The 15081-nt window shown below is 45.0% G+C and overlaps 1 protein-coding gene across 20 annotated transcripts in view; it reads right to left on the reverse strand.

Moving 5' to 3' along the window:
- Positions 1–15081, reverse strand: part of CADPS (calcium dependent secretion activator) — a 206247-nt gene that overhangs the window by 17051 nt on the left and 174115 nt on the right. For 11 of the 20 annotated variants that reach the window (XM_088061708.1, XM_088061702.1, XM_088061706.1 and 8 more), the window contains 4 exons: positions 13407–13481; positions 12248–12331; positions 7143–7175; positions 4429–4536 (listed from right to left, as the gene is read on the reverse strand). In XM_088061708.1, the coding sequence (XP_087917834.1) occupies positions 4429–4536; positions 7143–7175; positions 12248–12331; positions 13407–13481 (300 nt within the window). Of the gene's footprint in view, positions 1–4428; positions 4537–7142; positions 7176–12247; positions 12332–13406; positions 13482–14809; positions 14825–15081 lie in introns of all 20 variants that reach the window. The other 9 variants (XM_088061707.1, XM_088061700.1, XM_088061698.1 and 6 more) reach the window with 1 other exon arrangement.

A 15081-nucleotide genomic window follows, 5' to 3' on the forward strand; every position in this document is an offset into this window, starting at 1 on the left:
CAAGGACAAGCCAAATACGCAGGGTCAATCCATGCACACTTAATCTCCAGAAGGCAGATTAAGTGTATAATTGACCCATATAATCCGTGTATCATCTCCAGTGAAATGTTTTCTATGTCCGGTTTAGGCAGACATGAGGCCCATAAGACAGCGATCAGAGACACAGAATTACCATTGCAGTGGATTTCATCAAAGTCAGAGATGGCTTTTTAATCACTGATCTCAGAGACTGCTAGATTTAAGCAGATGAACTACCACTAAGCACATCTGTTTTAATCCTTATCTTCTACTCAGGCTGGGGTCTTCAAGAACTACAAGGAGGAAAAAAATAAATTAATTTTTTTTTTTAGGTCCTCACAATCTTAGGAGCTTCTCTTGGTGTTTTGATCCCTCATATCAAAAGCATGTTTTTGTTTTTTTCGGTAAGATATTGAATTAATCATCAGAGAGAAAAATGCCATCTGCGCTATTCAGGGACTGCATCAGGATGCTGGAATTCGCAGGATCTCGGGGAGCTCACCCGATGTTCAGTAGCCTTTTGTGTATGTGACACTCGCTGTGGCTGGGGAGGAAATAGTCACCCTATACTTTACATTAGTGTTTACCAATTTATGTGGAAGAAAGGTTGGCATTCACACTATCTACTAGTCAATCATAGACTTTCTGGATCACATATGTCGTGACGGGTTGAAACCTATACTGTGAGTATCTAAGGGTGTTTGTAAAGACCCGCACACATACATGGATCTACAAATAAATTCTGCCAAAGGGCACAACCCTCACAAGTAAAACTCCCACAGCCTTCAGATAAAATGATGGATGTATAAACTCTGATCCTATGAAATTCTGAGTGACCTAAGACAAAGAGGACCTGAATTTTGCAGGATTGGTCTGAAGACTCAAGATCACTCTGAAGATATTTTCCCATGCTTAAGATACACCCACCTGCTTCTGCCTCATTGTTCCTATAAAAAGTTCCATTCTGCATGTCAACTCTGCTCCCCTCTCCGGGCAAAAAGTGATAATATTTTACTTCCTATCAGGCACCACACAGAGTTTGTCATCCTTCTGCATTATGTGCAAAGTACCACAGGGTTTAAATCCCAAAGCACCCAGGCAGGCACAGGAGTGCAGGGAGCGGATGCTACAACGCTATTCTGAAACTCCTCTGTTACCACTGCTCTCTACCAATGGGCCTTATTACAGTGCTTTAGCGTTAAATGTTATCAAATTAGTGAGCCAGGCCAAGTAAATAAGTCATGTTACTCTGCAGTAAACAGCACTGCCAAAAAGCTAGTTAGGTTTTGATTACCAGCAGAACTCCACGATCAATCTGTTCATTCAATGATCCCAAGAATACAGATTTTTAAAATTAAGATGACTCTATTTCAGGGAGGGGGGAAAACCCATCCTGACTAATTTGCAGAATTAAGAGGATTAACATAGAGACCACACAGAAATATAACAATAATCTGCCGCAAACACCAGTATCTCCCAAAGAGCTGAGCCCTATTCTGCAGGCACGAGCAAGTCAGGCGATGCAGAGGAAGAGAGATGGTTTCTGAGCTAAGAAATCATGGCAAATGCCAAGAAAAGACATATTAACCCAGCTTCTCTGGAGACATGTCCTAACACACTCTGCAGCCGCTGCTCCTGGGAGGAAAAAAATGGGGAATAAATAGAAACACAGGGCAGGATCGCAGAGAAGTGCAGGGATCAGAGATATCCCAGGAGCTCAAACCCCACAGAACGTGCAATTGACAACCTTGTACTGTGCACCTCTGGTCCTGTACTGCTCAGGACTGTGCAGAAAAGGGATGTAGCCCCACACCATGAGTGTCTTTACTGTGACCCCACTGGGTGCCCAGGACCTGCCTGCAGGCAGGTTTAAGCTGTTTGCTGCCACTGCTGCCCCTATTGTCATACAACAGCCTAAACCGGACCGAGATTTGACCAGGGCAAGCCAGCACCGCTGCACTAAAGCAGCTGAGGACCTGGCTGTGAAAGTGTTAATAATCTCATTGCCTGGAGAAACTGCAGCTAAGAGGATTTCTCCCCTGCCATGCTGGGGGAAGAGGGAACAAAATCAGGTCCAACTCTAACTTAGCATAATAAATACCATTTCTGATTATTTCTCTTCTCCTTCTTATTAGAGGTAGTTAGTAACTAAAACATCCTAGGAAAATAAGACCAAAGGAGCTTAAAAGACCCCACGACCATGCTGCTTTGCTGGGTTAGGTGAGAGGGGCGAAAGGCTGCAGGGCTCTGTCTGAGCTCAATAATGGAGTTAAGCACTTGCTTCACCCAAACATGACTGAACCCAGCACCAACTTAAATGGGGTCTGGTGACCCCCATGTAAACCCTGTGCTGCTGCTGACCACAGGAGCCAGCTCCTTCTGCTGCAACCTGACAGAGACAACACATGACTGCTCAAAACATAATTCCAAGTTCTGGGTGACAAGTGTTTGGCACAATCCATTCCCTCCTTGCAAAGCCACCGCCCCACAGCTCACCCTGCTCATGGGCACACACTCACGTACATGAGACACATGCAAACATGCCAGCAGCATTAGATCCCAACCCTGTCCCACTGGGATGGGAACAGAAATGGGAACAGCTCCCACATGCTGCAATTCCCACCTGCAGCCAGTGCAGGTCAAAACAGGCAGAGCAATGTAAAAACCCCATCCTTGATTATTTAATTCCACATGGATCAGGGAGACTTGACGTAGGCAGGGAGGGAAAGAAGGGTTTTGCATTCTTTGCTTTCCAGCAAGGTAGCTGCTCTTTCATTTTTTTGTTCATGTCAACTGTTGATTTGTTTAAAATACGGCTTGGTAAAACCAAGTATGAGTGGATCAAACTGAAATCAATATTTGTGTTAATTAAAGCCTTTTGAAAATTGAAAATAATGGCCCAAATCGGTACAAACACACCAACTGTGAATCATAGGGAAAGGATGAGGGAAAAGGCAGTGTGGGCATTGAAAAGAACAGTCCAGATGAGCTCTGGAAATTTAACTGCTCGTGGAATAAATTTCAACACAAACGAGCAATGCACTCGCAGGCCCGCTGCAGATGGAAGCGACAGTCTTTTGTTTTATGTTTTGTTTTTTCTCCCCATGCCTGCTTGATGGGTGATTTGCGTCTGGTGCTCACGCTGCAAACTCTCCCGGGAGCGAGCACGAGCGAGCCCGGCGGAGGCACTGCTGTGCTCTGTGCATGAATGAGGCATTCTCAGTGGATATGGGTCATGCTAGTAGATGTACACAGTAAGATTATTTGACTCTTAATTCATGCCACTTGATATAATGTGATAAAACATTTGACATGAGAGATAAGTTCCATTTTAATCTGGTAAATTACGGGGGAAAAGAAAGAGTGGGAATTGTAAAGGAAGAAGAGGTTTCTGAGGGACAGGTAATGTGCAGAAAGAGAAGTATTGAGTGAAGGAAAGAGGTTGGTTGGGGAAAAGCAGCTTTCCTTGCACACTGAGGAAGCAAAAGAGTGAGTAAAGAAAGCACAGAAGGCTGTCAGAGTTCCAGAGCCAGGAGACAGAGACATGGCACTGCTGAGAGATGGAAGGAAGGAAGGAAAGTAGGGAAAGAAGCTACTTCAAACATAAATTGAGATACAGACAAATATCCTAGAGAGACTGAAACACTAATGCTGCAGGCTGGTCATCAACAGATAACCTTTACTATAGAACAGCTAGAAGGACAGAAAGGCTGTAACAGAACAAGAGCAACAGAAACAGAGATACTTTTAACATGCATCCAAACCTAAAAAACCAGGCATCACAGGTCACTGTTCTCTCACAGTCCAACAAACTGATCTTGTCCAACTGAAAATTAGCTGTGAACATCTGGGTCAGTTCCTACCAGCCATCTTCATCAAGGAGACCATGTCTCAAATTTAACTTTGCTGGCAGACACCACAACATGGTCCTTCTTTATACCAAATCCTGTTCATAATCAGCTGTTTTGATTAGCTTTCAAAATTAAAGTTTAGTATGTTAAATCTGCTGTCAGATTCGGAGTGCTTGTCAATGAAACAATGCAAAATGTGCAGAAGAGCCGGCCCTTAGCAAACACATCTGCCAAAAACCTGGCTCATATTGGAACAGTGAGAACAATGGCTGAGATGTTCTGATACAGAGAAATTTACACAAGCTTAAACATACTAAAGAGCTCTCTTAGAAGATACTGTTTATTTAAAATCCACACACAGACTAAGACAGTAGACTAAAGATTTAAAGCAGGCAGAGAGCAGATACGAGCCTTAGTCAGAAAGAAAGGAAAGATTTATTTATTTTTTAAAGCTATAACTAATAAATTTTCTCAAAATGTGACTTATCCTCCTGTCTTATTTTGTCACATTTTGGGTCTCTCCTGCTTGGTGTCCAAGGAGGAGAGGGCATTTACTTACATCAAATAACCTTTCTATATACATCTCCTCATTGACCTTATCACGCAGGACATCCTGAGAGTGGCGGACAAATGTCACATAGGCATCAGCAACATCCATTCCTGGCTTCTGCATGGAGGAGAGAAGAAGAGAGACAGAGAAAAACATGAATAGTGACACAGGGGGCAGCTTCTCTGTGCAGCCTCATCACTGCTTTTCTTTCTCTTCCATCTCCTGCTGTCCTCCTGCAGTTTGCCCTTTCCTTACCTGATGGAAACTTACCTGATGTCACATTTCTACAGCTCTCTGCAGAATTTAACTGGTTTTTAAAGAGTAACCTATAAGCATCCAAGATTTTGGGGATAACAGCAAAAAGCGAAACAGCTTTAAAGCAAATGGCAACTGAAGCAGCTGGATGGGAAAATATTAAAAAAAAAATCTTGTTTGAGTTCACATTGCTTGATATATTGGATTCAAACTTACCTCAAAGGAAACCCATTAAAATATGGTAACACGAGTCATTACAAGAGCTGCCAGAAAACCTTAAATTTGTGTGGCACATTGTAAGTTTGTTAATAACTAGTGTCATTAGTTTCCATTACTGTGATTTACCTCAGATCACAGAGTATCATTTCTCTGCAAGATACGATTGTCAGCCGCTGTAAATTGAAGTTAGTTAACACATCCGTGTAATTTCCAGGGTGAAAATGAGGACAGTTTGGAAAGCAGTAGGAAGGGAGTTTTTTAATACAAAGCAAACAATTATCAAGCAAAGGGCCAGTGCTTGGCCCTTGGGAAGGCAGTGACATTTCTTAACACTTACTGCAACAATGACAAGGTATTAATTTGAAAAACAATGAGGACAACACAAATGTGGCAGCAGTCAAGTGTTACACTTTCAAGCAATTTTCAGTCTGCTGATCGTGCCCATTCCAAGGCAGGATTAGACGGATTGGTTTGTACCAAGACAATTGCAACAGAATTACAGAATTAGATTTAACTAACATTTGCAGCATTAAATTTAACTGGTGGGTTTGTGTTCAACACCAGGATTTCCCCTCTGTCCTGTAATCAAACAGGTTTTTTTTTCCTCCTTCCCCTGGAAAGGCAGTGGCTCATGGACCACGGGGTGGCTCCTGCCCATCTCTGGCAGCTGTGTGGGGCTGGTGGTTGAGTTCATAAAAAATGTTGAGGCTGTCAAGGAAGCCACTGTAATCTGGTTTTGTTTCCAGGGGCAGGTGGGGAAACAGCTGAAAATGAACCCAGGTGAATGATTTCTGCTCTGATTTACACAAAGAACTGGAGCATCTGTCTGGCTTTGAGGAGAGGAGCAGACCCTGCTGCAGACCTCCCAAGGGTGTCCAAGACACAAAGGTTTTGGAAAAGCTTGAAAGGGTTACATAGCATTTTACTAAGACCACTTCCCTGGAGATGCTTTACTTTCCAGGAACATAGAGGCCTCAGAGAAGATCATGTTTCACCCTAGAACTGTTCTGTGTTCAAATTCCTGATGACTAAATGTTTAAGATGCACTGAAACAACTAGGAATTTCATCTGAAGGATCTCCACATTTTCAGGGCAAGAAATAAATTCTGAGTTTTTCTTCCCAAGGCTCTCAAAATCTTGCTTTTATTACTCCAAGATAACAGGATGCCAAGATCTGCACTGTGGTACTTTAAATCAAGCAACACCTCTTACTGTTCAAGAGTTTGTCTTTTCCATGCTAGGCTAAAGATGTGATAATTTTGTAGGCAACATTTAGGTTGGGCTAAAGGGCTGAAAGCACCAAATGCAGATGACGTGGTCCAAGATGTCTGATAAATTTATCACATTGTCATATAAGGACATGCAGAAAAATACATCTGCATTAAATATACACACATTTTACACACACATCATCAAACTCAGCCAAGTTATTCTTGATTTCCACCACCCAGTCTAACCAGGTGCAGGAACTGGTGTGGTATATAAAGATCTATTTTTCTGCATTTGCAGTTGCTCAGGATCTTTCTGCCTGTAAATGTTACAGTAACCCCTTATTCCAGCCAACATTCATATATTACACTTCAACTTAATTTAAATGTAAATTTCTGGCAAGTTAAGTGCTCTGTCTAAGAACATTAAGGGCTCTTTTCCTTATGAATCAAGGTCTAATTAGAGGAGACGATGTACAGTTTTCCTACACCAATTACAGAAAAATGGAAAAAATTATTTTCATTAACAATTTCCCAAACACATGTTGGTAGCTCATCACCATTTCCCCAAAGTAATAAAAAAGTCATTTTCCAAAAGAGTAAAATAAACCAACAATTAGAAGAACAAAAATAAAATAGATTAGCTAATGTGTTAGATGTGTGTTGGCTCAGTTCTAACATGTCTGGACTTTTTGTTTGGAAATTATACTGTATTTGTACAAGTCCAAATGAAGAATTAACAGAATGCACTGCTCCCATTTTTTTTTTTTTTTTTCAAATGTGATTCAAGCCAATTGCATAAATATGGTACCTTTTTGACACCATCTGCAAATTGTTGCCTAAACAGCCTCATAGGTCTCCATTAGAGGGTAACTGCTCATTATTAACATAATGGAGATATCCTTTCCAGTTCAAATGTTAGAAGTATGAAGGCCCATGGCTCAATTTTGGCTGTTAATGCATAATGTGGGTTGCTACACATGCCATAAACCAAAGCACGATGCAAATTACTATGACAGAAGTTGTTTAAATTGTGCTTACGGGTACATCCACGTATTTGGAAGCAGCCTTCACCTGTAAAATGAAAAAGAAGAGAGTTTTAACACCATCAATACCTTTTCAGGTATTTTCTTTTATTCTTTAAACTCTGTAAGACAATCTCTAGCCAAGACCTGGGACAACATAATGCTGAGTAGGTTGAAAAGGGTGATGAAACTCACTTTCCTGTCTAAAAGGGTGGTATTTTTGTTGTTGTTTTTTTTTGGAGAGGTAACTTTACTGCTGCTAAAGCTCTAATAGCAGCAGATGATAGTGTGGGAGTTGTGCTTCTACTTCAGCGAGCGGGGGAAGACGGGGTTCGTAAGAAGACATCGTTATTTTCTTTGGAGGCCTCGCTCTCCACCTGATGCCACGTGTCTCCCAAGGCATTGCATGTCTCTCCTGCTGGGAGCTGGATCCCAGGAGCAATGGCAGCTCCCCTGGGAGCAGGGGCATGATGGCATGGTGAGGCTGGCAGGGGCCTGTACCAAGCTAGACACAAGAAAGCACCCGAAGGACCCTAATTTTGCTCCTTTCCCATCGTCCTGCCCACGTCCCACGTCCTGCCACAGTGCTTCCCCCAGCAGTGCAGGCTGCAGCCTGGGATATTGTTAAGACCAGGCTGCCTGAGTAACTTGGATAGTGGAAGGTGTCCTTGCCTGTGGGAGAAGGGTTGGAATGAGATGATTTTTAAGGTCCCTTCCAACCCAAACCATTCTGTGATGCTCTGCTGGGCTGAGGGTTTTCTGAGAAGTGTAGCACATGAGTGCCTGTGGCTGGGCTGCTTGGAAAGTTGTGCTCTTGTTTCACAACCCAGCCCTGTTGCCTTCACATGCAGCCTCTTCTGCACTTGTTCCTCCCTGATATCAGTGAACTCAAAACAAAAACTATTTTCCCCCTTTTTGCTGGCCCTGATGCTGGCAAGAGCTTGCAGACCATGTTGGGGCAGTGTGCTCGTGCCATGCCACGCAAAAGTGCCCTGAAGCTTTTCTGCTTCCCAGACTGAACAGCTCTCTCATTTTTACAAGATGCTATTGGAGGGAGGGTATCAGAGATGGACACTGCACCCTGTGGTGTTATCACAAGCTGGTGTGATCTGCAAGACCCCAAACTGACTTTGTCTGTGGTTTTCCATGCAGCAGGGTGCACATTGCCTGGCGCAGGAGGCGGGGTGGCCCCTGACGTCAGGGCCAACTCTTCCAACTGAGCAGTGCCCAGCTGGCCACAGAGACCTTTTTCCCACTGTAGCATAAGGCACAGTGTCTAGAAAGAGTATGGCGGGGATTTTCCACAACGCTTCTGCTTTTAATTAGGGTAAGCGTTGCCGGCCATCTTTGTTTGGGTGTAAAAGCTCACCTGCTTTTAAATATTTCTAAAGCTACCATTAAAACAGCCTAAATATAACACGCACACAGTTGCATCTTGGGATGAATAAATTATGTGTCCCGAATGAGAGAATGAATGTATGTGTGAGACAGAATGTGAGAGTGGGTGGAAGCACTCATATGGTGTGTGTGGGGGGTGCATAATTAAGCACAATGAGGCGATACAAAAGACCAGACTGGTGGTAATTGCCGAGGTGAACGCGGCGAGTATTGGCAGCGCCTGGGCTGCCGAGCCAGGGGGCAAGAACAGAGGGAAGGGCAGGAGGAGGGCACCGAGCGCCTGCTGCTGCCGTGAGACCCTGGGGCTGGCTGCCGGAGAGGCTGCAGGGGAACGGGGCATGTCCCAGCACACGAGTTTACGAAGGAGGCAGCAAAACTGGCACCAGAGCAAACACTTGTCTCCAGGTATTCGTGTTTCCAGCCAGCTGTCTGGACACCTTGCCCTGTTCTCTGCATTTATCCTCACAACTTTCTTGGGAGGTGGTGAAGCGCTGTCCCTTGCTCCTGCGGAATGGGAGCAGAGGAGCCTCAGCCTCCGTGCGTGAAGGCAGCTGGAACCCATCCAGCAGATGCAGCTCCAGGAGAGCAGGCAGTCATGGCACACCCACGCAGGCAGGGTGCCCATGCAAGCACCAAACCAGCAGTTTTTCTGAGCAGAAAAGCCCAACAACCAGGAGGAAAGCCTGGAAAAACAATGTGGCTCAACAGCCTGCAGAACTCAAGCTGGGGTCCTTGCTCAGAGTTACACCTGTACCTTCAAATATCACATGGAACATGAAGTCAGGCAGAGGCAAACCTGCCAGCTGAGTGTGGATTTAGCACTCTTGAGTCCAGCTTAGCGCCACTTTCAAACTACCTTCTCCAAAGCCAAGAGGCGACAAGAATAACTCAGCTTCCTGCGATCTCCTCCCTCCACCCACAAAAAAACTGAGCTGCTTCTCCTGCCCACTCTCCTTTAATCAGAATAATTACTTGTTTTTCTTTAAAGTCAGATTTGGCTACATTTAGTGAAATTTCCAAACTGCCGGATGTTGTGTGATTTTTGCTAGGCTGCCGTTTTTCACAAAGTATGTGACTTTGCCATGAAACATCTCAGTTTACCATACAAATTTTGCGCAGAACAAAAATAAGATCTTTTACTTCTGTCTCCCTTGGGTAACATGGAATCTTTGGTTATAATTACCACAGGTGTAATGCTCTGCCTACGGAGGCCATCCAGATTACAGGAAATTTTAGCAGCTGCCATTCCTGAGAGTCAGTGGATCTCCACATGCAGACACCCAGCCAGGGCCTGGGCTGCTGCCGCCAAGATGCACTCAAATGTAGCAACAAACAGAAAAAAAAAAAAAAAAAAAAGTCTGGCCAAATTTAGAAGGGTGTTTTCCTCTCAAAGTGCTCTGCAAGGAGAAGTGGCTAGTGAGAATTTATTAGGACAACAGATGCATTAATTTTATCTTGAATTTCGAGGCAGGAATTGGAAATGAGGATATCCTACTAGGTGATAAAACTGTCTGTCACAAGACCCCCGAGTACATGTCACTTGCAGAGCGCCTGGAAAACACGCGATGAAAGAAGTTGGTGGAAGGGAGTGGGAGACTAATGCTTTCTGGAGCTCAGTGGCTTGGACCATCACACTTTGTTGTATTTGTTCAGACAGGGAAAACGTGGGAGGTGCTGCAAGCATGCTGTAACAAGAGAGAGATTCTGTATTTATCACTGCAAAGACTAAACACAGCAAGTCACATTACTACTGCAGGGAGAGGAGACTTGCTAAGCCCAGTGCCAGAGGGGTCAGGGCTGCTCCTCAGCCTCCTCTCCCAGTGGCTCCCAGCAAATATGGGGGCCAAAGCGAGAGACGTCCCTTTGTCAGGAAGGAGCAATCCTGCTCCTCTGTCGTGTGCCCAGCCCACTTGCTGTGGGCGAGGGACCAACACTTTCCTGGAGACATGCACACACCACGCACAGCAGCTATTTGGATATACATCCCTTCCTGACTGAAAACTCATGAAATCCAGGCATTGGGACCATGGTCGAAGGCGGTGAAGCTGTTGGAGTGGGACAGACTGTTTTGCTGCTGCTGGGGCAGTTAACTGTCAGTAAGTGTCTGAGGAGCAGCAGAGAGGATGCCTGAACCCCATGCACCCACGTGCTGGTCCTGACAGGTGCCCAGAGCCCAGGTGCAGCCAGGGCTTTGCTCAGCAATCAAAGGGAGCAGCACTCGGCAGTGTAAACAGTAGGATGTGGTGGGAGCAGCGCAGCATCAACCGAGGAACAGCTTGGATTCACGGAGAAGGAAGGGCTGCACATTACACTGTCTACACCGGCTGATGCTGGTACTTCCGATGCCTGGAAAGCTGCCGCCTCCACATCCTCTGCTGCTGGCACACAAGCATTTCCTAACCCTCCACAGCACTGGAATGAAGGAAGGTATCCAGGTATCCAACCCAAGCCATCCCCTGCATCCCCTCAAGCACAGGTGAGCACAGCCCTGGGGCTGTAACCACACGGGGTTTATCCTGGGAGAAGAGCTGCACTGCAGGGCAGGGAATGGAACACCCTCCCTTCCTCTCTTCTCTGAAGAACAAAGTGCCTCCAGCACACCTGAAAAGGCAGAATGCTTAGTTTGAACCCCATGGTGGTTCAGATAAGCTGCCAGACTGTGTGCACAAAGCTGCCAAGAGCAGTTTCTTGCCTCTGCTGTTAAGCCTTCCTAAATCCATCTCCATTTCCAGATGGATCCTACAAACTGCCTCAAACTCAGCAAAAGGGCCCAAGAGTAGCAAACAGCAGACATTTGCAAGTAACTAAGACAACTCCAAAATGAGATTTTGGAAAGCCTTCCCAGTTTGCAGAGCAGTGCCTTCTGCCTCTTGCCCAGTCTCTGTGAACAAGTCAGTGCAGGAGAGGCTGCACATGAAGGCAACAGGGCCAGGGTGTGAAATGTGAACACAACTTTCCAAGCAGCCCAGCCACAGGCATTCCTGTACACAACTGTCTGTGAGCTGAGCATGTGAAGTCCTGCTTGCACAGAGACACTCCTGTAAACTTTCTGGCACATGCATTTTCAGAAGACCTTTGGAAATCAGCTGCCATGTGTTCATCCTAAGAAGCTGTCACAACACTTTTCTGGAATACAGCTCTGATTGTTAAACCATTGCTGGATACTGAGGCCAGTTTTGCACAGATACTGGTCTGGTCCTATACCTTGCTAGGAAATACGTGGTGAGCTGTGGATTCCTTCCTCAGTGTTAGGGAGAAATATGGTATTAGAGGCATCTGGTGTATTGTGACCTCATGGAATTTCCTCTACCTTGTTCCCTTTTAGAAACACATTGTCACTCCCTACATCTCCCTTATTTTGCTGTTTACTATTTAAGATGGTCACTGTTATGGCCAGAAGACTGAGAGGAACACACCCGTCACATGAAGCAACAATGAAGCTAATTGCATGTACAGTGCAACGGTTTTTTTCATCTTCATACGTATCCTCTACAGAATAAACTTCACCAAGTGTGAATCATGGATGGAGATGGCTTTTCTCTGTGCATCCTGGATGTTTATGTACTGTATATCTGCATACAGATCGTTTGTCTATTCATGTGGAGTGATCAAGCATCACAGAAAGGAAGAATTATTAGGTAGCTGATCTAGTCCTGAGAGAGCAGGAAGTTACAACTCAGAAAAAAAACCCCAAAAAACCCAAAAACTATAGTCTGTACTTACAGTAAATGACAGGAATGAAGAAAACAAAGTTCCTTCATCATATCTAGACAGTTTGGCCAAGACTCCTTCCAAAATGGTGACAAACTACAAAGACAAAGAATACTGCAGTTATTTTTAATAGGTGGACAAGCGTGTAAAAATCTGCATCACTTTCAAAGGAGCCAGTGGACCTCTCAGCATTGCCAAAGGAATGGACCACCTACCCACCCCTGAGCACAGTGGGTGGGGAGTGGGGAGAAAGAAGTTCTTCCTTTTAGGTGCTGTGGTGCAACTCTTGCTGACTGGGAATCACCCCTCAGCATCCTGGGTGGTGCAGGGGACAGGAGGTGGGTGCAGTGTGTGGGGAATCCAGCAGAGCCTCTCTGGGTGGGGAAGGCTGGGGCTCCTGCTCCCCGTATGCAGTGGCAAGCACGCAGCTAGCTGGGTATTCTTGCAGAAGAATTGAACTGGCATATGTTGGCGGATTATGTTTAAAGGTCTCCACTGTATAATAGGGATGACTTGTTCTCAGAAAGTTTGAAACTAGAAGAAAACACACCCCACCATCTTTCTCCTTACATACCAATTCCCCTCCGTGTTAGCACGGCACACCAGACCTACACAACCACCCAAGGGGAATGCTGGCAGCTGAGCTACAGAAGCTGACTCTGATGAAAAACAATTTCCAAACAATTAAACCTGACATTTTGGAATGTATTTCCCACTACTGTCATCTCTAAATTAATTTCTTAGAAGAGCATATGGTGATTTTGCACAAGATGAGCTATTTTGTCCACACAACCTCATGCGTAGGAGTGGTGACCACCTCTGCATGCCACCCCAATGGTTCTGCAGCAGCATTTAGCAGTGCCACCCCCTGACTACAGCTACCCCAGTGCTGTGAGGTGATGCTGACCATGGGGTGCTACCCCATGAACGTAACACCCATTCCTTAAAGCCACCTCTGGGCCCAGTATGGTAATCCTGCTAGCAGAGTATCACGTTTCACGCAGTTCCTTATCAACAAAGAGTCACCATGAAAGGACTGGGAGATGTATGATCTTGCCTGTGAGAAACAAGAAGCCAATTCAACATCCTAATGTGTCACATTTTAATGGAAACGCACATATTAAAAATGCAATGTTAACAGTGAATCACTTCACCTGAAGCCGAGGGTTACCTTTGCCACTAGGAGTGTTATCATTTCTTTGACGGTTTCCTCAATTAGTTCATCTATTTTTGAATGGTACTGGTGCTAAAGAAAAATAAAAGGAGAGGGGGAGGAAAATATTAGCATTGATCACAGCCAACAGCTCTACACTTGTCAGTCTCTTCCCTTGGTAAGCCACAATACATAGTATTAAACCAAATAATTATGCAGCTTATTACCCTGGGTCCCACTGCAGTGACCAGCGACTACTTACACTTGTAGGAGAGACCTTGAATTCAGGAGAATCCCGCATCAGTCTTGAAGCATGGGCAAACCCTGCCCTGTTCCGTGTGCCCGCAGCTCTGGGAGCCATGTGTGGATGTTGGAGGGGAGGCTCTACCATCCCTGTGAGAACCAGCACCCAGTGCTCCTAGAGATTCTGACATCCCTTTGCTCCACTTCTGTGGGCATTATCCTGTCCTGGCACATGGATTGCAGCGGACAGTGGGACACACTTGTTGCTGAAGGGGAGCAGGCACTTGCCCTTTCCAAGGGCACTGCAAACCACCCAGCCCTCAGCGTGGGAATGGGGAGGATGTGCTGCTCTGGGGGAGCTGGCAGTGGGCTCAGCCACTGGCAGTGGTGCTGCACCCTTCCCACCTGCTGCAGCAAAGCAGCTGAACCTGTGTTACCCCGGGGTCAGCGGGCACATGGCTCCAGTTAAGCACTCGTTCAAATGCTCTGCTGTTTTGTACTGTGAGATAGATTTAAAAACCACCCAACAAACCACGGTGAGCCTTTTGTCCCATGCAAAAGCCAGCAGGCAGTGCAGCGCTGAGCCCCGGGCAATGGCAGATCCCGTGGCAGTAGCTCAGCACTGGCTGACCAAGGCCTGTGCCTGCAGCACCAGCATTTGAGTCTTCAACCCAATTTCTGCACATGCCAAACCTTGCTTAGCTTGGGAGCTCTGATGCGATCAGCTGCAATATGGCTAGAATAGGTACTAAAATACAGTCTTCTACTAATTTAGAAAAGACCTGTTTCCAATACAAGATTTAATTAGTGAAAACATACAGTATATTCTTATTTTCAATGGACTGAGAAAATACTGATTATGACTGCTTTCCAACACAAAACATTTGATTTTTCAGTCAAACATTTCAAGCACTGGTGCTAGTCACTATATTCATTACCACTTGGCATTAATATTGTTTTAAAATGTTAACATCAAATCACATTGAAAGAGACAAATCTGCTTTAAATACTAATCAGACTTTGGGAAGGAAGACTGTGAGGGCTTTACAAATGCTAGCTGCTGGTCTCAGTGTCTGATCAGTACTCTGAACTGCTCTACAGTTTGGGGATTTTTTTCTATGGCAGTAACATTAATATAGGAATTTGGGAAAAAGAAAATAAAAGTAGGACACACTTACCCACTCTTTTGCAAACTTTTCAGATGATTGGGGACAGAAATAAAGAGGAAAGTGCAAAAGACAGGAAAAAGAACATATGAAGATAAACAATAAATAAACCAAAATCTTTTAAAAAAAGAGACGTATGAGAACAGCAGCATCATGCACAGAAACAATAAGCAATGGAAAATGAAATGGGGTCAAAACCTCCTTTTGCTGAAATACCAGAGATCGCTACCTGTAGGATTTGGTGGCAGTAAAACAGTGGGAAGGGACCGGATTGTAGCTGACAC

Source organism: Pseudopodoces humilis, chromosome 13 (assembly GCF_049639895.1).
Source record: "Pseudopodoces humilis isolate 2021_Gansu_Grassland_sample_001 chromosome 13, ASM4963989v1, whole genome shotgun sequence".
In the NCBI taxonomy this organism is placed as follows: Eukaryota; Metazoa; Chordata; class Aves; order Passeriformes; family Paridae; genus Pseudopodoces; species Pseudopodoces humilis.